This window comes from Columba livia, chromosome 1 (assembly GCF_036013475.1).
Source record: "Columba livia isolate bColLiv1 breed racing homer chromosome 1, bColLiv1.pat.W.v2, whole genome shotgun sequence".
In the NCBI taxonomy this organism is placed as follows: Eukaryota; Metazoa; Chordata; class Aves; order Columbiformes; family Columbidae; genus Columba; species Columba livia.
Window position 1 is genome coordinate 902,668 of NC_088602.1, and position 24,136 is coordinate 926,803.

The 24,136-nt window shown below is 49.7% G+C and overlaps 4 protein-coding genes and 1 long non-coding RNA gene across 11 annotated transcripts in view; 2 read left to right on the forward strand and 3 right to left on the reverse strand.

Annotated features, from left to right (window-relative positions):
- LOC110355742 (gastrula zinc finger protein XlCGF52.1-like) overlaps positions 1–24,136 on the forward strand; it is a 163,636-nt gene that overhangs the window by 17,280 nt on the left and 122,220 nt on the right. The gene's annotated exons all lie outside the window — the stretch shown is intronic.
- The window catches only part of LOC102091384 (zinc finger protein 773-like), a 35,880-nt gene that overhangs the window by 4,488 nt on the left and 7,256 nt on the right, over positions 1–24,136 (reverse strand). For 3 of the 4 annotated variants that reach the window (XM_065049685.1, XM_065049684.1, XM_065049686.1), the window contains exon 1: positions 185–2,312. The exons of the other annotated variant lie outside the window; for it this stretch is intronic. In XM_065049685.1, coding sequence (XP_064905757.1) covers positions 185–439 — 255 coding nt within the window. In that variant the 5' untranslated portion in view covers positions 440–2,312. Of the gene's footprint in view, positions 1–184; positions 2,313–24,136 lie in introns of those variants that run through there. 4 annotated transcript variants of the gene reach the window in all.
- Positions 3,687–24,136, reverse strand: part of LOC135575281 (zinc finger protein 850-like) — a 57,228-nt gene continuing 36,778 nt past the window's right edge. The window contains 2 exon segments of the mRNA XM_065049741.1: positions 3,687–4,742; positions 4,745–5,564. Coding sequence (XP_064905813.1) covers positions 4,405–4,742; positions 4,745–5,564 — 1,158 coding nt within the window. The 3' untranslated portion in view covers positions 3,687–4,404.
- On the reverse strand, positions 5,988–8,454 carry LOC110355705 (zinc finger protein 28 homolog). Its single transcript, XM_065049734.1, has 4 exons — positions 8,063–8,454; positions 7,321–7,482; positions 6,532–6,658; positions 5,988–6,418 (listed from the first exon to the last, which is right to left on the reverse strand). The coding sequence occupies exons 1-4, from the start codon at positions 8,420–8,422 to the stop codon at positions 6,357–6,359; spliced, it is 711 nt and encodes a 236-aa protein (XP_064905806.1). The 5' UTR covers positions 8,423–8,454; the 3' UTR covers positions 5,988–6,356.
- On the forward strand, positions 7,937–23,185 carry LOC135578294 (uncharacterized). 3 transcript variants are annotated; one of them, XR_010469774.1, is made up of 3 exons: positions 8,629–17,055; positions 17,605–17,858; positions 17,921–23,185. It is a non-coding gene; the product is annotated as an uncharacterized LOC135578294 (long non-coding RNA). The 3 variants fall into 3 exon arrangements; XR_010469772.1 differs by having other exon boundaries at positions 7,937–17,055; positions 17,605–23,185; XR_010469773.1 differs by having other exon boundaries at positions 7,937–17,055; positions 17,620–23,185.

Sequence of the window (24,136 nt, forward strand, 5' to 3'; positions counted from 1 at the left end):
AAGGCCGGAGCGCCGGGGGGAGCCGGGCCCTAAGGGGAGTGCGGGGGGGTCCGGCAGGGCTGGGGGGCGGCCGGCGGAGGGGAGAGCACGGGAGAGGCCGTCGGGGCCGAGTCCCCTCCGCCGGGACCCCGCGGGCCAGCAGCGCCCATCCCCGTGCCGCGGGCCCGCCGCCCGCCGCCCCTACCTGCGCCGGGGCCGCGCCGCCAGCGCCGCACGGACAAAGGCGGCGCCGGGAGCCGCCGGCAGCGTCAGCCCGGGAGGGCCGCCCGCCGCCGGTGCAGCACGGGAGGTGTAGTCCTGCCGCTCCGCCCCGCTCGGCTCGGGGGGGCGGGCACCGGGAGCACCACTGTGTCCTTGCGGCCCCTGGCCCTGCCCGCCACCCGTGGCCACACGGGTCCCCTATAAGGGGGATGGGAAGGGGTGCTAGCTGGGCTTGCATCAGTGGGGCATCACTCTAGAGTTCATGAGGGCCAGGATGCCTCCCACACCGCTGAGGTGGAATCGGAGTGCTCAGCTCACTCTCTGACATGCCTGTACACCAATGCGTGCAGCACGGGGAATAAGCAGGAGGAGTTTGAAACCTGTGTTAGGGCAGGAGGTTATGACCTAGTGGCAATTACAGCGACGTGGTGGGACAGCACACATGGCTGGAATGTGGTCAAGGATGGCTATGTCCTTTTCAGGAAAGACATGCCATCCAGGCGTGGTGGTGTTGTTGCTCTTTATGTGAGAGAGCAATTACAATGTATAGAGTATTGTCCAGGCATGGATGAGGAGCGAGTTGAGAGTCTGTGGGTGAAAGTTAAGGGGCAGGCTGGCAAGCATGATACTATTGTGGGTGTCTATTACAGGCCACCAGATCAGGGTGAGGAAGTCAATGAGGCCTCTACAGACAGCTGAGAGCAGCCTCACAATCACAGGCCTGGTTGTGGTAGGGGATTTTAACTTCCCTGATGTCTGTTGGAAGGACGACTCGGCCGGCCAGCCACAGTCCAGAAGGTTCCTCCAGTGCCTTGACCAGAACTTTGTGATGCAAAGGGTGGAGGAGCCGACTAGAAGAGGAGCACTGCTGGACCTCATCCTCACTAACAAGGAGGGTCTGGTTGAAGCGGTAAAGGTTGAGGGCTGCCTGGGCTGCAGCGACCATGAGATGGTGGAGTTCAGGATCTCCTGTGGCAGGAGCAGGATAGCAAGCAGAATTGCAACCCTGGATTTCAGCAGGGCAAACTTTGGCCTTTTCAGGCAATTGGTGGGGGAAATCCCATGGGCAAGGCTGCTTGAAGGTAAAGGGGCCCAAGAGAGTTGGTTAGTGTTCAGGGACTGTTTCTACCGGGCACCAGATCAGAGCATCCCGACACGTAGGAAGTCAAGGAAGGGAGCCAGGAGACCTGCGTGGTTAAACAGGGAACTGCTGGGTGTGCTCAAGTGGAAGAGGAGAGTTTATAGATCATGGAAGGAGGCGCTGGCCACTTGGGGAGAATATAAGGCTGTTGTCAGAGGGTGTAGGGAGGCAACTAGGAAAGCTAAGGCCTCCTTAGAATTAAACCTGGCGAGAGGGGTCAAGGACAACAGGAAGAGCTTTTTCCAATATACGGCAGATAAAACTAACACCAGGGCGATGTAGGCCCACTGATGAACGAGGTGGGTGCCCTGGTGACAGAAGATACAGAGAAGGCAGAGTTACTGAATGCCTTCTTTGTCTCTGTCTACTCTGCCGGGGGCTGTCCTGAGGAGCCCCGTACGGCTGAGGCCCCAGAGGAAGGCAGGACAATGGAGGAGTTTGCTTCAGTTGATGAGGACCGGGTTAGGGAGCAGTTAGGCAATGTGGACATCCATAAATCCATGGGTCCAGATGGGATGCACCCACGGGTGCTGAGGGAACTGGCTGAGGTCATTGCTGGACCACTCTCCATCATCTTTGCCAAGTCTTGGGAGATGGGAGAGGTGCCTGAGTGTGGGTTGTCTGAATGTAGAGTTGATGAGTTAGTTTTCTGTATTTGGAGTTAATAGGCTAGTTTGCTGTATGAATAAAGTTAAGTGTTGCGGTAGTTGTGTGGCGCGACTTGGAGGCGGGGAGCTTGTGGTCGGTGGGGGTGCCTGCGCCCTGGAGCGGGGGACAGCTTGTGACTACGAGATAACGATCTTGTTACCATGGAACACTGCCTGACCAACATTCCCGCCTTAGCTAGCTTAATGTCTGTTAAAGTGATTAGCCAATCAGCATGAAACATGTGTGCCTTAGGCTATATAAATGTATGTTTGCCAAACAATAAAGCGGACACCTTGCTTGCATCAAGCTGCGTCCCTGTCTCTCAATCGCGGCACCTGAGGACTGGAGGAAAGCAAATGTCACTGCAGTCTTCAAAAAGGGCAAGAAGGAAGACCTGGGTAACTCAGCCTCAACTCCATCCCTGGGAAACCGATGGAACAACTAATCCTTGGTGCCAACTCAAGGCATATCAGGGATAAGAGGATCATTAGGGGCAGTGAACATGGCTTCACCAAGGGGAAGTTGTGCTTGACCAACCTCACTGACTTTTATGAGGACATAACAAGATGGATGGATGATGGCAGAGCGGTGGACGTGATCTTCCTTGACTTGAGGAAGGCATTTGACACAGTCTCCCACAGCATCCTCACAACTAAAGTGAGGGAGTGCAGTCTGGATGAGGCCACGAATGCATTTGCAAAGAGCAAGTTTTCTCTTAGTCCCCTCTCGACCGGGGGATCTCCGAAGTAGCACCTAAGCTCCCTCGCAGAGGTAACACAAGCGGGGACGCGGGCGCTGGTCAGTTCAGCCCTGGGAGAAGATCACTGGGCCTGCCGAGCTCGCCTGTATTTCAAGGTTCCAGGCGGGCGCAGCCTCCCGCTCTTTCTCACAACAACGCAGGAATCTCAGGCACAGTGATAAGTTGTCTAGAGTTTCTCACAGGCCTATGTGAGGTTCTACTGTGGAGGTTCTGCTCGTCAAGCATACAAGCTCAGCAAAACAATTGCTGTGATGCATGTGCTTTTTCTACAGACAGCTGCAAGTGACTTGAGCGTATTTATATTTAACCAAACTCCTCGCCATTCTTCTGCTATATTCCCATAGAATGGACATCCAGACCGACCAACAAGGATCTTCCATGCCATCAGCATCATGCTTCGTATTTGGAGACTCACGATCTGACAGCTGGTGACAGAGTCAGGATGAGTTGGGGCAGAGTTGGGACAGACAGGGACAGAGACCCATTCTGGTTCTGCTCCGTTTCGGGGAGTTCTGTTTGGGACTGTCATCCGCTCAGCCTTTTGCCATCCTGCCGTGTTGCAGGGGCCTCTGAGCCTTTCAGCCTTTTGTGAACGTTGATGTTCTGTAGCTGCTTTGCTTTCCTCAAGTAGGAACAAGGTTGTTGAATATGAGCAGAACTTGACAACACACAGTTAGGGATTTCAGCAAATTTAGCTACTAACTAATGCAAAGTAGACAGTATACTAAAAATCACACAGTCTTAGACTTCTAAGTGATGCATTCCATTTGGAACATATTTCTTGAAGCTAAATGACTGATACAAAACACAAACTGGGCTCATCCAGTGATCTGAGTAACACCTGTGAGTTGAAATAAAGACAGTTTAATAGTACAGAAGAGGAAAAGAATAATGAGATGTCGTGGTTGAGACGGACAAACGACATGGACCAAGTTCTTTCAAGATGAAAGTAATAGATGCCATTTATTGCTACAAGTGCATTTTTATACAATTCTACCAGTTCATGTGTCTTTTCACTATTGGTTACAAGTTACAGCACTAACATCTCATTGGCTAATTTTTCTACCATCCATGTTATTCTTCTATTCCCTTCTCTCTCACGGGTACATCTCTCCTCTCTCCGGATACTCTTTTACTCCCATCCTTCTCAAGGGTAAATCTTAATATCTCAAGGCTGATCTCTACTCTCATATTTTCTGCAAGGATTCCACAGACCCGCTGCAGTTTCCCACAATGAGAATGCAAATGATGTAAGAATATACAAAACAAGTGATACACAACACAATTGCTCACCACACGTGGACTGATGCCCAGCGCGTCCCTGAGCTGTGGTGCCCCAGGCCCACTGCCCCCAGTTTCTGTACTGACCATGACATCAGATGGTAAGGAACAGCCCTTTGGCCACTTTGGGGCAGTTGTCCCGGCTGTGCCCCCTCCCAGCTGGCAGGGCACCAGAAGATGAAAAGTCATTGGCTGCTCAGCATCAAACAAAACATTCGTGTATTAGAAACATTGTTCTCATTTTCATTCCAAAACAAGGCACTAAACCAGCTACTCAGAAAAACATTGACTCTGTCCCAAACAAAACCAGGACATCTCCCCACAGCCACCCCCACAGCAGCCCCCAGACCCCACAGGCCCCTCAGCAGCAGATTCAGGGGGTGCCGGGCTGCGGAGGCGGCTGCAGGCTGGGGGTGCCGTGGGTGCGCTGGTGAGCCAGCATGAGCCTCTCCTTCCAAAACCGCTTCTCGCAGACACCGCACTGGAAGGGCTTGGCCTCTGCCTGCCCCCCTGCTGGGGAAGGACCCTCCCTCTTCTGCTGGACACCCTCCAGCACAATATCTGGGTCCTTCGGCACACACTGGTGTCTCATGGGGTGCCACTTCTGCTTGAAGGTCTTACCGCACTTGCAACACTTGTAGGGTTCCTCCCTGGTGTGATTACGCTGGTGGATGATGAGGGTCTTCTTCTCCTGGAAGCTCTTGCCGCACTGCCGCACTTGCAGGTGAAGGGCTTCTCCCCAGTGTGAATGTGCTGGTGAATCAGAAGGCTGTTCTTGTGGCTAAAGCTCTTACCGCACTCAGTGCAGGTGAAGGGCTTCTCCCCAGTGTGGATGCTCTGGTGCCCAAGCAGGCTTCTTTTATGGACAAAGCTCTTACCGCATTCCGTGCAGGTGAAGGGCTTCACCCCAGTGTGGATGTTCTGGTGCCCAAGCAGGCTTATCTTCTGCCTGAAGCTCTTACCGCACTGCGTGCAGGTGAAGGGCTTCTCCCCAGTGTGGATGCGCTGGTGGGTGATGAGGGAACGCTTTCCTGTTAAGCTCTTGCCGCACTCAGTGCAGGTGAAGGGCTTCTCCCCAGTGTGAATGTGCTGGTGAATCAGGAGGTTGTTCTTCTGGCTGAAGCTCTTACCGCACTCGGTGCAGGTGAAGGGCTTCTCCCCAGTGTGGATGCGCTGGTGACTAAGAAGGGAGTCCCTCCGTGTGAAGCTCTTACCACACTCGGTGCAGGTGAAGGGCTTCTCCCCGGTGTGGATGCTATGATGTATAAGCAGGCTTCTCTTCCGGCTGAAGCTTTTACCGCACTCGGTGCAGGTGAAGGGTTTCTCCCCGGTGTGGATGCGCTGGTGGTTGATGAGGGTCTTCTTCTCCCTGAAGCTCTGGCCACAGTCAGTGCAGCTGAAGGGCTTCTCCCCGGTGTGGATGCGCTGGTGTATGGTGAGATACCTCTTGGCGTTGAAGCTCTTGCCACAGTCGGTGCAGGTGAAGGGCTTCTCCCCAGTGTGAACGTGCTGGTGACTCAGCAGGTGCTGCCTCTGGACAAAGCTCCTGACTCGCTTGACCTCCCTCTGGGTCCCGGGGCCAACAGCTGCTGGGGAGGAGAAAACGGGGTCACTGGCACCAACATCATGGGCATGTTGGACACCTCCCCATGGGGAGCAGCAAGGGCACCCTGACAGCCCCCCACCCTTGCAGTTGCATGGATCAAACAGGGCAAGGGGACAGTGCAACCTTGACCCCCCCCCCCCACCCTGGGTACCAACCTGGCATAGGTGTCTCGTGCCTCTGCCGTTCCCAAGGGGACTCTGGCATGCACAGTGTCTCTTCTTGCTCTATCTTGCAGATGATCTCTGGCTTAACGTTGGCCCAGCCTGTCCGGGGCACAGAGAGAAGCCCCCTCTCCCGCACTGCCAGGACAGCAGCACCGGCCCCCGCACCCACAGCCCCAGCATCCCCCCCACCCCGCTCCTCTCTCCTGTCCCTGCCAGGCTGCGGCTTCAGCCCCCACATCCCTGCACCTACAGCCTCCTCTCGCCTCGCCCCCGTCACCTCGGCCACTCTCCTGCACACAGGACACCTGGGAACAGCTCAAAGCTGCGCCTGGGAGGTTTAGACTGGATGTGAGGAAGCATTTCTGTACTGAGGGGGTGGTCAAATCCTGGAACAGGCTGCCTGGAGAGGCAGTCGATGCCCCAAGCCTGTCCCTGTTTGAGAGGCATTTGGACAATGCCCTTAACAAGATGCTGCAGCTTGTGGTCAGCCCTGAAGTGGTCACACAGTTGGACTAGATGAGCACTGTAAGTCTCTTCCATCTCAAATGGGCTATTTCATCCCATCCCATTTTCTCTCAGGAACACTCTCCACAGGACGCTGCCTGGCAGAGTAAAACCTGCAATTGCAACCACCACGTCAACTCTTGGACAGCCCTTTCAATGGCTCCAGCTCACTTGAAGAGATTAATTCTTACTTAACCCCAGCCCAACATCACCAGAGAGTCCTCACCCAGCGAGGCGACCATCTGGTAGTTCTCCAGCATCACCTCCCGGTAGAGCTGCCGCTGACAGCCCGACAGCTTTGCCCACTCCTCAGGGGAGAAGTAGAGCGCCACGTCCTCAAACGTCACCGACATCTGCAGCAAGAAGCACACGCGGCTCAGCACACCCCACCGCATGGTTGCTATACACCTCTGCCAAAACCTCACTACTGTCAGGCAGAGCCCCACTGGGACCAGGGGCTTGGGCATTCCAAGGGGAACACCAGGAGAGCTCAGAGAATCCTGTGAAAGGGAAGGCTGGGGGCAGAGGGGCAGTGTTGGCACAGCCAGGTGGCACAGTAGGGTCACTGGGGCATGGGGGGCTCTCTCAGCACGTTGCTGGGTTGGGGGACACTCCAGTAGCTGTGACAGGAGAGGGGCAGGTCTGGCAGGCTTACAGGCAGGTTTCCCCTGTTCATGCCAGATCGAGGATCCACACCAGAGCAGCAGGGACTGTGCCCTGTCCCACACCCACGCCACAAACGCGATCACCCACCAGGACCGGACACAGCACCGTGACTCAAGGGCTGGCCCGAGGCCTGGCAGCAGGCACGCTCCTGCCTGCCCCTGCCCGTGGTGCGGCTCAGCGGGCAGGAACGGGAGCACCCTGCACCGCACCGGGTCTCAAAACACTTCGCAGGCACACAGACCCACAGCAGCAGGTCCCAGGGGCGTTTTGCCACTGCTGCACCACAGCACCACCCATGGCAATCCCAGCCCGTGGTGTCCCCAGAGCCGGGGCCGTGCCTGACCCCCACCTTGCCGCAGCAGCCTGGAGCCCGGCGCGTCGCTGCTCTCGGCGGGGAGATGGAGGCCCGTGCAAGTATTGACCCGGGAACAGGGAGGCAGGATGCTCCGGATTCCACTCGAAGTGCCTGTCCCGTCACCAGCCGCACCAGCACAGCCAGGACAGATGGTCCCTGCAAGCACAACATTTTCATGAAGAAATCAGGGGCACAAGTTCACTCACCTGCCCACAGCTGCCTTCCCTGCACCCCGAGCCTCCACAGCTACTGGGAAAAGGACCGACCCAAAGAACGTTGTCCACCGACCTGGCCATCTTGCAGTAAAGGGAAGAAAGAGCCACAAGAAAAAGGGGGTTTTGGAAGCTGCCGAGTACCCAAATCTTGCTCCGGTGCCCGACAAGGGCAGCACGAAGATGTGCGGGGTGTCTCGGGGGTCTGAGCACCCGGCCCGGCCCCAGCCCAGCACTTCCCAGCGCCGGGGCCGCCAGGGCCGGATCCAGGGGGCCCCGGGCGGCTGGGACACGGAGCAGCGTGTCCGCGTTGCACGGGGGCCACGGGGCGAGCCGGGGAAAGGCCGGAGCGCCGGGGGGAGCCGGGCCCTAAGGGGAGTGCGGGGGGGTCCGGCAGGGCTGGGGGGCGGCCGGTGGAGGGGAGAGCACGGGAGAGGCCGTCGGGGCCGAGTCCCCTCCGCCGGGACCCCGCGGGCCAGCAGCGCCCATCCCCGTGCCGCGGGCCCGCCGCCCGCCGCCCCTACCTGCGCCGGGGCCGCGCCGCCAGCGCCGCACGGACAAAGGCGGCGCCGGGAGCCGCCGGCAGCGTCAGCCCGGGAGGGCCGCCCGCCGCCGGTGCAGCACGGGAGGTGTAGTCCTGCCGCTCCGCCCCGCTCGGCTCGGGGGGGCGGGCACCGGGAGCACCGCTGTGTCCTTGCGGCCCCTGGCCCTGCCCGCCACCCCTGGCCACTCGGGTCCTCTGCAAATGGAGTCCTGGGCTCGGGGGCACCGAGACACGGCGGGACATGCCGCCTGGTGGCGACAGGCCGGGTGGCTGTTGGCAAACATTCCTTTGCCTTGTCTACTCGGAGGGGTCCCATCTCCCCTTCCCAGGTCAGAGTCATCACTGTGTCCCATCATCGTGAAAGCCACAACCCTGGTGGCAGCACCAGCCAAAAAGCCAAGTGTTGACTCACATCATGTGTCTGCTCTGTAGGTAATTAGAGTCTGGCGGCTGGAAGATCTCGCACTGTAGAAAGTTTCTACTTTCTGTAGAAAGGTAGTAGCCCCTCCCTAGGTAGGTAGAACCGTGAGGTAAGCAGACGGAAGTGACGTTGTAAACTCAAGGTATATAATGCTGTGTTACCTAGCAATAAATGCCATTTGCCGTCCGCCACATTGGTGTCTGCGAGCTGATGGACCGAGCGACCTGGGGTTGGTCGCCGTGCTGTTCCTGAACCAGGTCGCCATTGCCCCCCCTTAGAGGCAACACGTGGTGCCGAAACCCGGGAAGAATCGCCTGGACTCAGGTGAACAGCGGCCGCAGCGGCAGGACCGGCCCGGCGGGGGGGACGCCCCCAGAGCCGCGAGGAGGATGGAAGCCCTCGTGAAGGTCGTATCTCAGTTACATAAACAATGGGGTATTGATTGTAAGGCTAAAGATTTTACTCTCGCAGTTGCGAGGCTTTTACAGATTGGGGTTATTGAACAACCGGTGGAAATTCTTCACCCGGAGGTGTGGGACAAGTGCACTAAAGCGCTTGCTGAGGAAACGATGTCCTCGGGTAGTGGGAAAAACCTGAAGTCGTGGGGGAAAGTTGTAGAGGCTCTGCAGAAGGCTAGACGAGCGCAGGAAACCTGGAAGGCTGCACAGGCTTGTTTGTTGGCCTCCCCACAACTGGGGGTCGGGGCGGCTACGCAGACTATGCACCCCCCAGAAAGTGACGGTCCCGCAGAGCCTAAAGGTCTGCGAGAGGGCGACCCCCCCGGGGCAGCCACGCAGACCCTGCACTCTCCACAGAAGGACGATCCTGCTGAGCCCAGAGATCAGCGAGAGGGCGAAAACGAGGCACAGGAGCGAGCTAAATCTTTTTGGGGTGGTTTAGTCGAGGAAGCCAGGCGTGCTGCTGAGAAATCAGAGTCTGAGGGAGTCGGGACGAGACCCCTGCCGTATGCGCCCCAAGATGGCGTCCAGCGCGCAGGGGAGGAACGGGACGAGGGTGTCCTTGGGGGGCACGGGGAGCCAGTGCTGGTAGCGAATGTGGAGAATGACCGTGCAGGTGCGATCGAACGCGTGGAAGTGAACACTAGAGGACTGAACTTTGGGGGCGGCGGAGGCGCGGACAAGGGGCAGAGAGCCAATCGGGGCGTCTATGTGGAGCGGTGCCACTGGGGGGTGGACGCCTCCCCGAGCAGAAGGCGGGGCGAGCCAAGAGGGAGGGAACAGCCCGCCCACAAGGGTGGTGGGTGGAACTGAAGCAGAGAGCAGCCCACCCACAAGGGTTCCGACTCCGATTCAGATACCGATTCATATTCGGAAGAGGAAATGGGGACAAAGAGAATTAAAAGCAAAAATATCCCCTTCCGAAATAAAGCGGAACCGCGAGGGGGAAAAATTCCTCTTACGGATTGGAGGAAGATTAAGGGGTCCAGCATCGCAGACATAATCAAACATGTCGTGAGAGAAGAGCACCTAGCCCTGATCCAGGCAGCTGTTTGCACCGCAATAGCTAACATGATGGTATGTTTTAAATGTGGCCAGGCAGGCCACATCACAGCAAATTGCCCTCAGCTGGGGGATCCATCAACAGCGCTCCCCCAACACCAGAACTGACCCAAAGGACCGTGCTGGGCCTGTGGAAAGAGAGGGCACTTTGCCAGGGAATGCAGATCTAAGACCCAGGGAAAAGGGAGGGGGAGAGGGCAACCGGGCTGTGCACAGCCCTCTCCCACCTGGGATATGAGGCGGCCCAATTATGCCAACCCCACATGGAGCGCGGCACTCCCGAACTCGGTGCTTCCAAACCCGGTGCCTCAAAAACCAGTTCCCTCAAACCCACTGCCTCCTCAACAGGTGACCAACTTTGCAGCACAACCAGTTGTCCAGCCAAACCTGCCTTCATCTCAGGGACAGCAAGCACCACCCCCTGGGGGCGAGACCCCAGGGTGGCTCTGGCTGTAAAGTGTGATAGCTCGCCAGTGGTGTGGGGGTTCTGCTCCCTTTATAATACCCCAAATAGCACCACCATTAGCGTCCCCTTCTTGATCGATACCGGAGCAGACGTTACAGTTATCCCTGAGATGAACTGGCCTCCGTGTTGGGAACTGGAAGATGCTCCTATGGTGGGCGGAGTTGGGGGACTAACCCAAGCTCGGAAGAGTGTTCAATTGGTTGCAATCACACTTCACACAGAAAAGGGATAGGAAAAAAACATTACTCTCTTCCCGTATGTCGTGCCAGGAGTCCCACCCCTGTTGGGAAGGGACGCTTTAGCCTTGTTGAAAGCCAGGGTGACAAATTTACCGTGAGGGCCACTGCCGCATACCCGCTTCCACCGATCAAACTGACGTGAAAATCATCCAACCCAGCGTGGGTCGAGCAGTGGCCCCTGTCAAAGCCTCGAATGGATGCTCTTCTCGAGTTAGTCGACCGCGAACTGCAGCGGGGTCACATAGAGCCTTCTACCAGCCCCTGGAACACTCCTGTCTTTGTAATACCCAAGCAAACCGGTGAAGGGTTTCGTCTCCTCCATGATCTACGTGAAGTAAACAAAACAATTCAACCAACGGGTCCTGTTCAAACGCTGTTGCCCATGAACTCTATGATACCAAAGGGACAACCTTGCACCATCCTTGATATTAAAGACTATTTTTTTCTCAATACCTTTGCATGAAGAAGACAGGAGCGGTTTGCTTTCTCTATCGTGTTTCCAAACAGCCAACGTCCTAACCTACGCTTCCAGTGGAAAGTGCTGCCTCAAGGAACGATCAACTCGCCTACCATCTGCCAGATCACGGTGGATCTGGCGCTGGCACCGGTTCGGCGCAGTGACCCGACCGTGACAATCATTCAATACATGGACGGCATCCTGATCGCCGCGCCGTCAGGGAGTCAGGTGGACCAGCTGGTATCAACAGTCTCAGAAACCCTAAAAACTAGCAGGTTCGAAATCGCGAGTGCAAAAATTAAAAAGGGACCATGTGTAAGCTTTTTGGGAGTGGGGATCACAAGTTCTTACATAACCCCTCCCCAGATAAAAATCCGTCGGGGTGCCAACACGCTTCATGATGTGCAACAATTAGTGGGATCCTTACAATGGCTCCGTAACATTGTCCTGATTCCTCCCGAGACCATGGTTCCCCTGCATGATCTTTTAAAAGGAAAAAACCTGTGGGAGCAGAAGACCCTGACAACAGAAGCAATGGACTCTCTCGATTTTATCGAGCATCAAATATCATCAAGCACGCTTGCCAGGTGGAACCCACACGAACCACTAGATCTGTATGTATACTTCACAGAAGGAGGGGGAGTAGGGGCACTAGCCCAGGGCCCCCATGAAAAAGCTCGACCAATACAGTGGATAGTCCTGGGAAAACCGTCACACTCATTCTCTCCAGGAGTCGAGTGCCTTGGCAACCTCATCATGAAAGGCCGAAAACTTGCCCTAAGGCACCTAGGTATCGAACCTGCCAGGATATATTTACCCTTGCGCAAACAGTTGTTAACGCAATCAGTGGCGATGTCGGCATCTCTGGCCGTGGCCCTTGCCAGATTTCGCGGAGAAGTCCATCACGCTATCAAGCCCCCTTGGGCTCAAATGCTGAAAATTGCCAACATCGACCTTCCACAGAAGATCATGGACTGACCCCAGCAGGGACCAACGGTCTTCACAGATGCATCTTCAGTGACCTCAACCGCAGCAGTGGTATGGCAATCGGGAGAAGAATGGCACCGCATTAAAATGACCGACAGTACGCTTTCAGTCCAGCTATTAGAAGCGACGGCCGTGGTACTGGCGTGTGGACTGTTCCCAATGGAGCATCTCAACATAGTGACCGATTCGATGTTTGTAGCCAAACTTTGCTTGGCCATGTCAGGGCCTGGCGTGTCAACATCCACAGCTGCTCTAATGCTAGAAGAAGATCTTTCCTCCCGAAAAGGAACCATATCGGTCATCCATGTCAACAGCCATGACCCAATCAAAGGGTTTTACCAAATCAGTAATGATAAAGCAAACGCCGCTGCAAAAGGGTTATGGACACTAAGAGATGCCTGTCAGCTACACGAGTCCCTCCACATTGGAACTAAGGCTCTAGCAAAGAGATGTGGGATTTCGACCGCTGACGCAAAACACATAGTAGCTACGTGTCCCCACTGTCAAAAAGCACCACTGTGGTCCAGTGGAGTCAACCCCAGAGGTCTCAAAGCCTCCGAGGTGTGGCAGTCGGACTTTACGCTCTGTCAGTTGCTGAGACCTCGAGTGTGGCTAGCAGTAACCGTGGACACATATAGCGGGATGATTGTAACTACACAGCACCTTAAGGCCAACTCCAAAGCAACCATCCAACAGTGTTTGACAGCCATGGCGTGGCTTGGTGTCCCTAATCAGATCGAAACAGACAATGGTTTACATTTTGTGTCCAAATCAGTCCAGGCATTCGTTCAGAAATGGGGTATTACTCTAATACACGGTATCCCGTGTAATAGTACAGGACATGCGATGGTCGAATGACCGCGTTCTTCCCAGATTTTCCCAAAGGTGTGCACTACTCCAACTGCATATCTAGAATCGTTACAGATGGTACCATTTCCTTTTAACATTCACAGTGCCTGATGGAGAGCATACAGCTCGCATGTCTAAGCTGACCCGTTATTAGGCAACCTTCCCATTTCCCTTCTCACCACCTTCAGTGGTGGCACACCCATTGTGTCTTTTCCCTGAAGTACCCTTGAAGACCCATCTATGAAGAGGTGCAGCCCATTGTCAGCTCTCCTTAGGAAAGCAGCAGGGTTTAATTTCCTCCCACAAATAGGAGTTTATTCATAATTCTCTCTCCTTTCCCCTGCTACCCCATTTGTTACAAGTGTGTCTTCGGTCTAAGATCTTTTTAGGGAGAAATTTAAAACGGATAGGGTAGCTTCCATTTTTAGTAAAAACTCGACGTCACGACCTCCTACTTTACCACTTACATACCCTTTTACAATTTAAATACATTTCCCACTTAAAAAAAAACACCACCACCACCAAAAATATTTTCAGCCCCTCTAATTCTCCAAAGTGTATTGAGTTTTCTTCCTTTAGTCACTTTTAACAGTTGCTGTTCTAGGGGTAAATATCTCAGATTTCCACAACAATACCATTCCATTGTCTCTCATTCTCTCACTTTTATCACTTTTAGACTTCGGTTTAAATCCTCCCTGTTTTTTTCCCTTTCAATCTTTATCTTTCACTTGCAAATTCCTAGCTAAAGCTGCTGCTAACAAATCAATCTCCTTCATCGTTCCGCTTCTCTTCCCGACCATCATACACAAACACGACCACACGCAGAATTTTTGCAATTTCTTCCTGCCAGCCTGGCACACGCTCTCTGAAACACTTCCCTAGATCCACAAACACACTTGCTACCAGTTCATTACAAAGCCTTCCCAAAATCTTCCCCTGTCGGCACTAGGGTGCTCCTCTGGCTTCTGTTCCTGTACTTCAGTTCTATTTACTCTTATCTCCTCAAACATGGAAAGCTCTTAGCAGATTTTTAACCACTGTTTGGCAATTTTCTCCATTTGGTTGATTATCATAATCTCAACTACAATCACCTTTTGACCCGGCAGTCCAGTTTCCCACTGTCCATAGGGTTAATTCCACATTCATTTAATTGATCTTTCTGGACAGACCAGCTCTCTCAATAACAGGATAACGTCAGCTCAGGATGGATTATAACCCCTCCCAATCAAAATTAGAAAATTAAAAAATAACGATGCACATCGATCCCCGTCTTCCCTTAACTTAAGAGTTCGATTTCCTCACATAATCGAATCCCCAGGTGCCAGGGGTGATGGTGCATCCATGTAACACTGGAGGGCATTCACAGGTACATCCCCCCACCCACACTTCTTCCCCTACACACACATACACACACACATCTGCTGCTGGCTGCGCTGCAAAATCACTTTAGCAATCCCAGAGTAAAGCCCAACTTTACAACCTATAAAGTCATAAAAGTTTACAACTCAAAGTTACAAAGCAGGTATGTTTATTTCGACGTTGGGCGCAAGAGGGATTGTTCCACCATTCATGCGCAACTTCTAACAATATGTGGTGTGTTTAAGTACAGTAAGGTGTTACATATTTATAATGACCCCAGGAACACCTCTACATATTCATAACCTTTCCCGCTTCTTATTAAAATGAGTCTCAGATACCCATTTCCATAGTCTCCTCCCTGACCCTCCCCTGTTGCGCCTGCGCACTGTCACTTGGTGATTTTTAGGAGGGGTCTTTGAGGGTCTGTGGATGAAGGCTCCTTCAGCTTCGTCACAGTGAACTTTGTACCTTTGGCTCATTATGTTGAATTGACTGGAACCCAAGCTGCCAAGTCGACCAAAACAAGACTGGCGCCCCCTTTTGCTGTAAATCTTGGTTGTCTTGTCTCCTCAAGTTTACAGTTAGGTGCAGTAAAACTTATTTTGGCATTCGATTGGGTTCTGTTTTTCTTAACATAAGTTTACATAAAGCTCTAAACTAAGCACTTATTGTGTGGCTAAGCCTTAAAGTGTTAGTTCATTAGTAGGCACCCATTATATGTTTAGTTAACCCTTAAAATGTTAGTTCCCTCTATCAGTGATACAGAGAGCAGAGCGCGGGGTGTTGCAGAGACCAGCTCTGCAAGCACCTCAGTTAAATTCCTCACAGCTGTAGCTAAAATTCTCTCTCGAGGTTTCTATACCTGTTTTTGAACTTCCTCTTTATGGTGGTCATATTCCCAATCATCCTATACATACCAGTAATTCATTTGTCCAGGACATCTCTTTTCTAGGTGATTTTTAGTTACAATTTGCCAGTCTTCTCAATATAAGGTCACTGCAGGCTTTTCTTGACAATCATCTTGCTGTTCCATTAATATTTTCCCAATTTTGCAATGCCTCGGCCAAGGGCGTCCCCTTCTCTATGCCGAGTTTTATTTCCCATCCCGTTGAGTCACGAGGTTCAGAAAGGACCGCCTTGCTTTCCAGACTCTTTCAGAGAGGAGTTTAGGTGCGGCTGGATCCAGTCCTAGTCTCAGACTTGGTCAATGGTTTATGTCTAAAGGATATTTTCCCATTCTCAAGAGAGACTTGAACCCCCTCTTGTGTGCACTTTACACTGATCAGGCCACACACTTTGCACTCATAAACATGCTGCAGCAAGGGAGGAACACGAACCCACCCTGGTATGGAGGAAGATTTAAACTCCCTACAGTTTTTATATGTACCAATTTAGATCCTGGCACAGACAGTCGTCTTCGGATCTGTATTTTGGCCAGAATACCTTCCGCTCTATTATGGGCTCTTTTGTCCAGAGAAAACACCATGCTTTATCATTTTTTATTCATCCTTCCGTTTTTGTATGTCACACGTTTCCCCAATAGCTTAACACCCTCCCTAAAGTACTGTATGGAGGAACGTAATCATTTTTCCTTCACATTTCCCATTCTGAGTCCCGAGGCTTCTCCTTCCGCCTCATCTCCCCTCTCAGATTGCCCCGACCACCAAGTCTACTTTCTTACCTTGCTCTGTGCACAGAGTTCCCTGGTCGCTTGTATTGTGCCTACCACTTTTTCCTTTCCCCTTTCTCCTATGGATTGCAGGGATCCGCCTTTTCCAATACAGCCTCAGGATTTCTGTTGGTCTCTCCTGGAGTCCCCACTGATGATCCACAGGACCGTTGAAATCAATGGGGCACCCCTTCCTGTCCTTCGGCGATAGGGACCCCCGAGATGACGATGTCTCTCCCGGTCGAGCCCCCAGATCTGTAGGAAATAACGCTTTTGCAAATATGATAGGCCCAGGCAGCATTTTTAATAACGATTTTGCAAGGCTGGGTGTTCTACATAAAGACAGACAGAGCTAATAGGGCAAAAAGCTCCTGCTTAAATTCCTCCAAAATCCCAGCCGCAATTTCCCTTCCCTGTTCCCCATTGGTTGGTACTGCAGGGTTTACTGACTATCCGGACGCTTGCCTCAATTTGCATACCATACCCTTCCCCCTAAATTAACTTGTAAATACAGGCATTAGTATGTATACAGGTATCAGTATATATTCCGGGAAGAGACTGTGTTTTACATTATGGATTCCTGCTCCGATGTCTCTCGGTCCTTCCCCCCTGCTGGGCTCAGGCGCCAGGAACTCAGTTCTGTAAAAACAACAGTTCTGCGTTAAACGTTCCCTACAATTTTATTCCTCTTCTTTTTACTTTTGTTGGTTTTGCATTATCTTATGATACAGTGTGGTAGGTGGCTTAAAGCTGGGACAACATAATTTCACATTTTTCTCCAGGAGTTATACATTCAGCATTGCTTCTTTCTTCTTGTTCTTTTAGCAGCATCATTTTATCAGAGCACGGCAGTGGCCCTAAAGGCATACCTTCCCAGTGGGGAGTAAAATGGAATGAAGTGTCATCTTCCCACAGTTCCACCAAAGATCCACTCAAGAAGCATTTGAGAACGTATGAGGACCAACTTCCCGTGACTCTACACACCTCCTCATGTTCCTCGGAACTGGTATCATTCCTGTCCTGTCGTGAGAGACAGGCAGTACGGTTTCCAATGAAAATTTCCTGAAAATGCCAGGGGACACTATCTCCCCTGTGGTGCAGGTCACCTGTCAGGGATTTGCTCAAGGAGCGTGGATATGAGTCCACCGAGCAACTGTACAAGCAGAGCCCATTTTAGTTGACATAAGTAGGCCTTAGTTAGCTTGAATATTATGCCGTGGGGAAGGGGGAAATGGAAAAGTACTGACTAAGGCAGGGTCTGCATATCCTTGAAGAGATAAGGGTCAGAGGAATAGGGACTGTTCTTGAAGAGATAAGGGTCAGGGGAATGGGGTCTGTTCTTGAAGAGATAAGGGTCAGAGGAATGCGGAATGTGCATAGTTAACTAAACCCAAGTAGGTGGAGTAAGTAAATGTAACCTTTTTAGTGCTAAGCCTATTAGATAGAGACAAGTATGCATAATTATTGTATTTGGTATAAATGCGTGCTATTTCGGGCAATAAAGTTGAATCATGCTTTATCACTCACATTGAGTCGGCCTGCATGTTTTCCTCAGCCGCGAACTCGCAAGTGGCGCCCGAACAGGGGCTCTCGAAGGAGCGGCTGAAGCAGAGGGGCACCGGGAAGCAGCGACCGGGGGGTCAAGAGCGACTGAACACTGCGTGCGTCGGTGTGTCGTCTCCGAGGACCTGAACTGAATTTAGGAGTTCGCCGTCTGTGTGGGCTACAAGGCAAGGGCTGCAGGTGGTGCCAGGTTTACAAGGTACCAAGGATTATAGGGTAAGGTGCTTTTTTTTTGCCTAAGGGCAGGTATCAGGACTTTTTTTTTTTGCCTAAGGGCAGGTATCAGGATTTCTTTTGCCTAAGGGCAGGTATCAGTATATGGATAAAGGAACTATGGATTTAGAAGTAGCCCAAGATTTATTACAGCGCTTTGTAGAAAAGCGGGGGTGGGGGGGGGCGGTGAGTGTATCAAGCATCTAGCTGGTCTAGTTGCAGTAGGTCGAGTGAAAGGTTGTTTTTCGAATACTGATTCGCTCTTTGATGTGTCGGAATGGAGAAAATTAGGAGACATACTATGGGATATGGTTATAGATGATGATAAATCAGCGAAGAGCGTCAAAAGACTATTAACTTGGTGCAGAGGCAATGGGTATCCTGCTGACCTGTCAGGAGTTTTTCAAATAGAGACTTGGAAAAAGATGGGAACTGTGTTGTGGAAGGCAATTAGTCACGGTGAAAAATATATTCTCGGCCTTGTAACCATCTGCAAACTGATAAATACTACAGTGAAGTAATTAAAACCTGAAAAGACTGTTAGGAGCATTAGTGACTCAAAACTTAAACTTGAACTTTGGGACAGTATAGAGCAGAAATTATGGGATAAAGTCAGCAATGGAGATAAAGAAGCTAAATCATTAGTAACTACATGGAAGCTTGAACGGTCTGCTGCTGCCGGAATATTTGCAGCGTTGCAGCCTGATAAGTATCCTGAAAGTTGCTGTGAAGTTCACCCAGTTTGTGTCTGCGATACCCTCCCTATTCCATCCCCTGCTGTGCTTTCAGCACCCCCGATGGTTCAGCAGTCTGGGGCGGGGGGAGGAACAATGCCGAACAGGTAGCCTCCTGTACCATCATCTAACCCTGGTGAGAACAGCAAGTCCAGAGGATTGGTGTCAGACAACTTACTCAAAGAACCTGTGAAAGCTGAGAATGCTAAAGTCGTAAACAAGTGTGTTATCAGTCCTTTTACCAGTTTTACCAATCTGCTTTTACTGCCTTTTAACCCTCTAACTTCCACGAGAGAACAGAAGAAGTCACTGGATAAGAACTGGACAACAGAACTGTGTGACAGATTAGATCAGCCAACAGCAAGTCAATCCGACATTCGGCAATGTGGTCATGATAATCGTGATGAGAAAGGGGGTGCTCCTGGGGACTCAGGGTATAAAACTTGGAAGTTAAGGAAGCACAGGTGTTGAAATTAGCAGTAGAGAATGCTAATGTTTGCTATCAACATGTTATTTGCGAGTTTTACAGTACATATAATGTGCTCCTGTTTATTGCCTCTGAAAATCAAGCAGCTTGTCAGGAATGTGAGTTAATTGTTTTACTGGTTGTTGATAGAATTGTTTCTTTGTGGTATAAGTACATCATAAAACTTTCTCTCCACTTTTCCCGCTGACGCTGCAAGCAGCCCTGTGCTTTTCCATGGGGTCAGAAATGACTGTTTTCAGTCGTGTTCATAAAAAATCGGTATTGGGAGGTGTTTCAAAACATAGGGAAGAACTTGGAAATATGAGGAAAGAAGATCTTGTAAAATATTGTAATTAATGGTGGCTGCTGTATAAGTTAAATGATTGGGAAAAGTGTCCGGTGAATAGAATCTTGAAGTATAACACCTTGTTGCAATTAATGTTGTTTTTAGGGCGAGAAGAGTAGGACAAAATAAATCCTTACCAGAGATCATTAAATCATTTCAGACAGCTGAGAGAGAGTTAACTGATAACATGCAGGTCACAGTAAACTTGCCGAAGTCTGCACAATGTTTTCCTTATTAGCCTGTTTTCTTTGTGGGTATCTGTTTAAGCACTTGCAATTTTGGTAGGTCTTTGCTATATGGTATGATAAGTTCACAGACTGTTAAAGCATGAGAATCAGTTGACTCAAAAGGTGCGTTTTGTGATAGTACAAAAGATCATGAGTAATTTAGTTCCTTACTGCGTGAACCTGATGTTAAGATTTTATGTGTAGTAGCTGTTATAGTTTTTTCTAGCGTACCAGCTTTATTCCAATATCCAGACTTGCGCAGATCTGTGACAGACTGTCTCTCATCTCGGTGCACTAAATTTGGCCTTTTTGTATGCACATCAAGTAAAGAACCCTGGTTTTAGAATAACAGTTGTTGCGCACCAGATGAGACACTAAAAAAAGCCTTGCCCAGTCCAGCTCGCTGCAGCGGTGGGGGGGCAGGTGTCGGTTGGGCTCCAGCGCACACTGGCCTATTTTGTCAGGGAGACCCAGCGGCACCGCTACCTGGCTGAGCAGTAAGAGGTTCAAAGGTGCAATGCAAAAATTGAGATATTGTCTTGAATAAGTGTGTGATCCATCTGCATATTGGAACTTGGTATATGGTTTTCACATCTGAGCTCAGTATTTTAGTTTGCATATTCATATTTGGTACCAAAAGAATCTTGTTTGGGGAGATAGTTACAAAATGGGAACCGGTTCCACTGCCAAAATTCCACCTTGCTCCCCCTTAGGATGAATCCTTACACATTAGAGTAATCGCTTATACTGTTAGAAAAGCATTTGAATTCTTAAAATACTATGATAGATGTGAACTGGGGGTATTGTATGAAGTTATGAAGTTGTATTTAAAGGTTGCTGGAATGTGAACTGATTTGGATCTAGGACAATAGAATAATGGATTTATGTTTATCATACTGGTTTTTGACATCTGTAAATTGTAAAAGGTAAATGGAGCTAAGGAATGTAACTATTGATGAGCTACTGAGTGTATTATGGTTGGAATGAAATGGGAAAACAAAAGAGCAAAATATCCCAGGCCTCTGTGTAGGTTGTAACTGAGAAGTTTCCCAGAGCCTCCCACTTCGTACCAGCCACTATGCCAGCTGCGTGACCTTGGTTATATCTAAACTGCAGCAAGAAAGGAAAAGCCTAGCTGCCCGTTTTTAAAGCAGTGACAGGGGGGTTCTCTCCCCCCCCCACTGCAGCGATGTAATACTGAATAGAACAGTCTGAGGGTGAAGTTTAAAGGCATCCTGAGCAGACCTGTAGTTCTAATGAAACTGGAAAAATAAACCAAAAATTTGTTAATAGACTTATTCTATGGTAATTAGTTGTAAGAGACTTCTTAGTAAATTCACCATGCTAGTTTTTGAGGTCATGGGACACAACGAAAGAAAGGCCGTTTTTTGAGACCAATGGAATGCCAGATTTGGAACAAAGTTCCAAACATAAATTCTTGTATTTGCCCAAAAGTCCTATACCTCTCTTGAGTCAGGATTTGTTAAGTAAATTATAAGCTCAAATAACGTTTTCTGAGAATTCTGTTTAGTTGCATGTCTTACAAGAAGCTGCTTGGATGGTTCAGATCTGCTTGTGCAAGTGAGAAATCTCCAAGGAAATTTTGAATGCTGTGTTTCCACTAGTATTAACAGTAAATGTTTCGATAAAGCAAATACTACACTGAGAAATCTGAGACAGGACTCCGATCCGGTAAGGGAAAACAATATCCAATAAATATGACAGCCAAAATGGAGTTGGAAACATTGAGGAATAAATTTATGACAACTTTACAGGCTGTCTGCATTCGATTGGACTTGCAGATTTGTCTATGAAACAATCTGTGGCCATTGTGGGACAGTATGGTGAGAATGCTAACAGACTGATATACCAATTGTTACTCTAATCAAGAAAATGCAGGGAATGAATTTAAGTCTTAATAGGCCATGATCCTTTTGTCATATATGTACCATTTGTGAAATTGAATTCTGATTTTTTTTATTTGTAATCTATGTCTTTGTAAATAGCACTAGCTGGTTTTTTTAACAGCACAGCTTTTGGCATGCCTAAATGTAAATTGCTGCAGAACCTGCAAGTCTTTAACATCAGGCCATAGGCCATACTTGTATCTGGTCTGATCCTACATACTTGCACAGTTTTGGTGGTGGTTCTGGGCAGTCTCATAAAGCTGTAGTGGTTTGGTGTGGAGATAACGATTGGCATCATTCTGTAAAAATTATTGAAGGTTCAACCTAATGAGCAGAACTTGGCTCAGCTTTAAATTACTTAGAGCTTTTTAAGGAGGAACCTCTAAAGTTGATTTGTGACTTCGAGTACGTAGTCAAGATCTGACACACGTATCTGGTTCCGAAACTTTGTTTGTTTGTTTGTTTTAAAAAAGAAGGGGGGAAGTAGGGGAAACACCACAAAACCAATTGTCAAAAGCATTGTATGTGATGAAATACTTTGCAAATATGATCCAAAACCATGCTAAATCAGAAAGAACCTACATTAGTTATGGTCAAATCACTAGTCAATGGAAAAGGCCTCATCAATTGATAACCTGGGGAAAAGGTTATGTTTGTGTCATTACAGGCCAGGCTGAGGATTGAAGTGGATTCAACAAAGATTCAACGGATGTAGATGGACAGGAGGGAGATAAGTTGTGAGGGCTGTTTCAGATGTAAACCATGGATCCTAATTCAGTGTTATCGATGCTCACAGACCTGGTGGTCTAGAAGCCTATTAGCAAGCAGGTGGTGTACCTTCTGTGGAGAATGGCAATTTGAACAATCAGCAGGAGATCCAAAAGGGTGATATTATGATCAGATAGTCAATGCATAGATAAGGTAAAATGATGAGATGTCTCCACCATAGTAATCTAAGTTTAGCAACTGATAAAGTTTTAGAAGGGATATTAAGGTTAAGCTATTGATCTTTTAAATAGGTTAAGATAACTTTTAAGATATTAATTCAGTTATTGGTATATACTGATGGTATTAAGTATGTTACCCTATAAACTGCGCAGTTATAAATGTTTTAGGAATTTAAGAGAATATATTGTATTCACTTGTCTGGTTATGTTGAATCTATTAAAATAGTGTGTTAATAAGGTTGTCATAGTAGAATTAAGGTTTTAAGAATAGGCAGGTAGTAGTTTGATCTTATTAAGTAAGGTTTAACTGCAGTAGATGTAATTGTAATTATGTTGTTAATCACATGTTCTATGTTGCAGTATATTTCAAAAATGATGCACCGTGCGGTTTAAGGGGCCTGACTAATTCAGGAAAAGAAAGGGGGAAGTGTGGAGGGGTTTTGATAGATAAAGATTTGTTGCTGAATTAGTCAGGCTCAAAGGAATCTCAAGGCCGCTTCGAGGAGTTGAGAACAGAATCTGCTGTGAGAAAGAGGGGCGTTCCACAATCACCGGGGTCCTGGCGTGGCGTGAATCATCAGATATATCATCAGTGAGACTACAGCGCATGGACAGCCCATGATCCTCATTTAGCGAATCCATGCTTGGAGCGTGGTCGCGTGATTAGAATATAGTTACGTATATAAGGAGACTTGTTACTGTAATAAATGGCTTTAGCGTGATTCACATTGAATCAACTTGTTTTGCTGAGTCCTTATTTCGCTCCAACATAGGGCCATCTCTGCCATATGGGGAAGGAGGTTTGATGGAAAGCTGAGCCTGTGTGAGAGGGCCTGAGTATTATTTAACCTGGTCCTAAAGCGTATCTTGGTCTTTTACTTCGGTGGTGCACCATACCATCTTTGGTAGAACAATCTGAATCCCAAAACATCCAGTAACAGAAAGATCAATGCAGAAGAAAGGCAACTTTATGATAGATGGGAAAGCAAATGTGTGTTTGTGTTTCAAGGGGAATAAACAGTATGTCTTTTATGTTATGAGACAGTGTTGGTGATAAAGGAGTGCAATGCACGTCAGCATTTTGAGACCTAACACGGAACTAAATATGCTAAATTTAGCCTTCAAAAACAACAACTGGTGCAAGAATTGCAAGGCAGACTGCAGTCACAGCAGAACATGATGAGCAGAGCTGTAGGCAAAAATGATGTAGCAGTGATAGCTAGCTTGATTGTGGCCGAAGAAATTGCAGGAGCTCCCAAGTGCTTTCCAAAGGATGCATTTTTGAAGCAGTGCACGCTAAAGGTGTGTGAGCAGGAGTGCCCCCATCAAATACACACTTTTGCAGATGTCAGTTTGTCAAGAAACACCATGGCTAAACCGTGTTAAGGAACAGGCAGGAAGTCTGACGACACAGCTGGACGAAGAGGCGTGCGGTGATCTGGCTTTTTCATTACCCGTTGATGAAAGCACAGACAACGCAGACACGGTGCATCTATCCGTTTGTATAAGAGGTGTCAAGGCAGACTTGTCTGTCACGGGGAGCTCTTGGATGTCATTGCCATTCACGGAAGACAACAGGGAAGGACATACTTGATGTGGTGGAGAAGTCCACAAGTAATCATAAATTACCCTGAGAAGAGCTGCTTGGGCTAACGACTGATGCTGGACCTGCAATGTCTGGAGA

What these genes read in the sequence shown, in the direction of transcription:
- LOC110355705 (XM_065049734.1), bottom strand. Translation starts at nt 8,422, where the DNA reads ATGACTCTGACCTGGGAAGGGGAGATGGGACCCCTCCGAGTAGACAAG. An exon ending in GCGGCGCGGCCCCGGCGCAG is followed by an intron (nt 7,483 to 8,062) that starts GTAGGGGCGGCG and finishes TTGTGCTTGCAG; the next exon opens with GGACCATCTGTCCTGGCTGT. An exon ending in CCAGATGGTCGCCTCGCTGG is followed by an intron (nt 6,419 to 6,531) that starts GTGAGGACTCTC and finishes TTGCAATTGCAG; the next exon opens with GTTTTACTCTGCCAGGCAGC.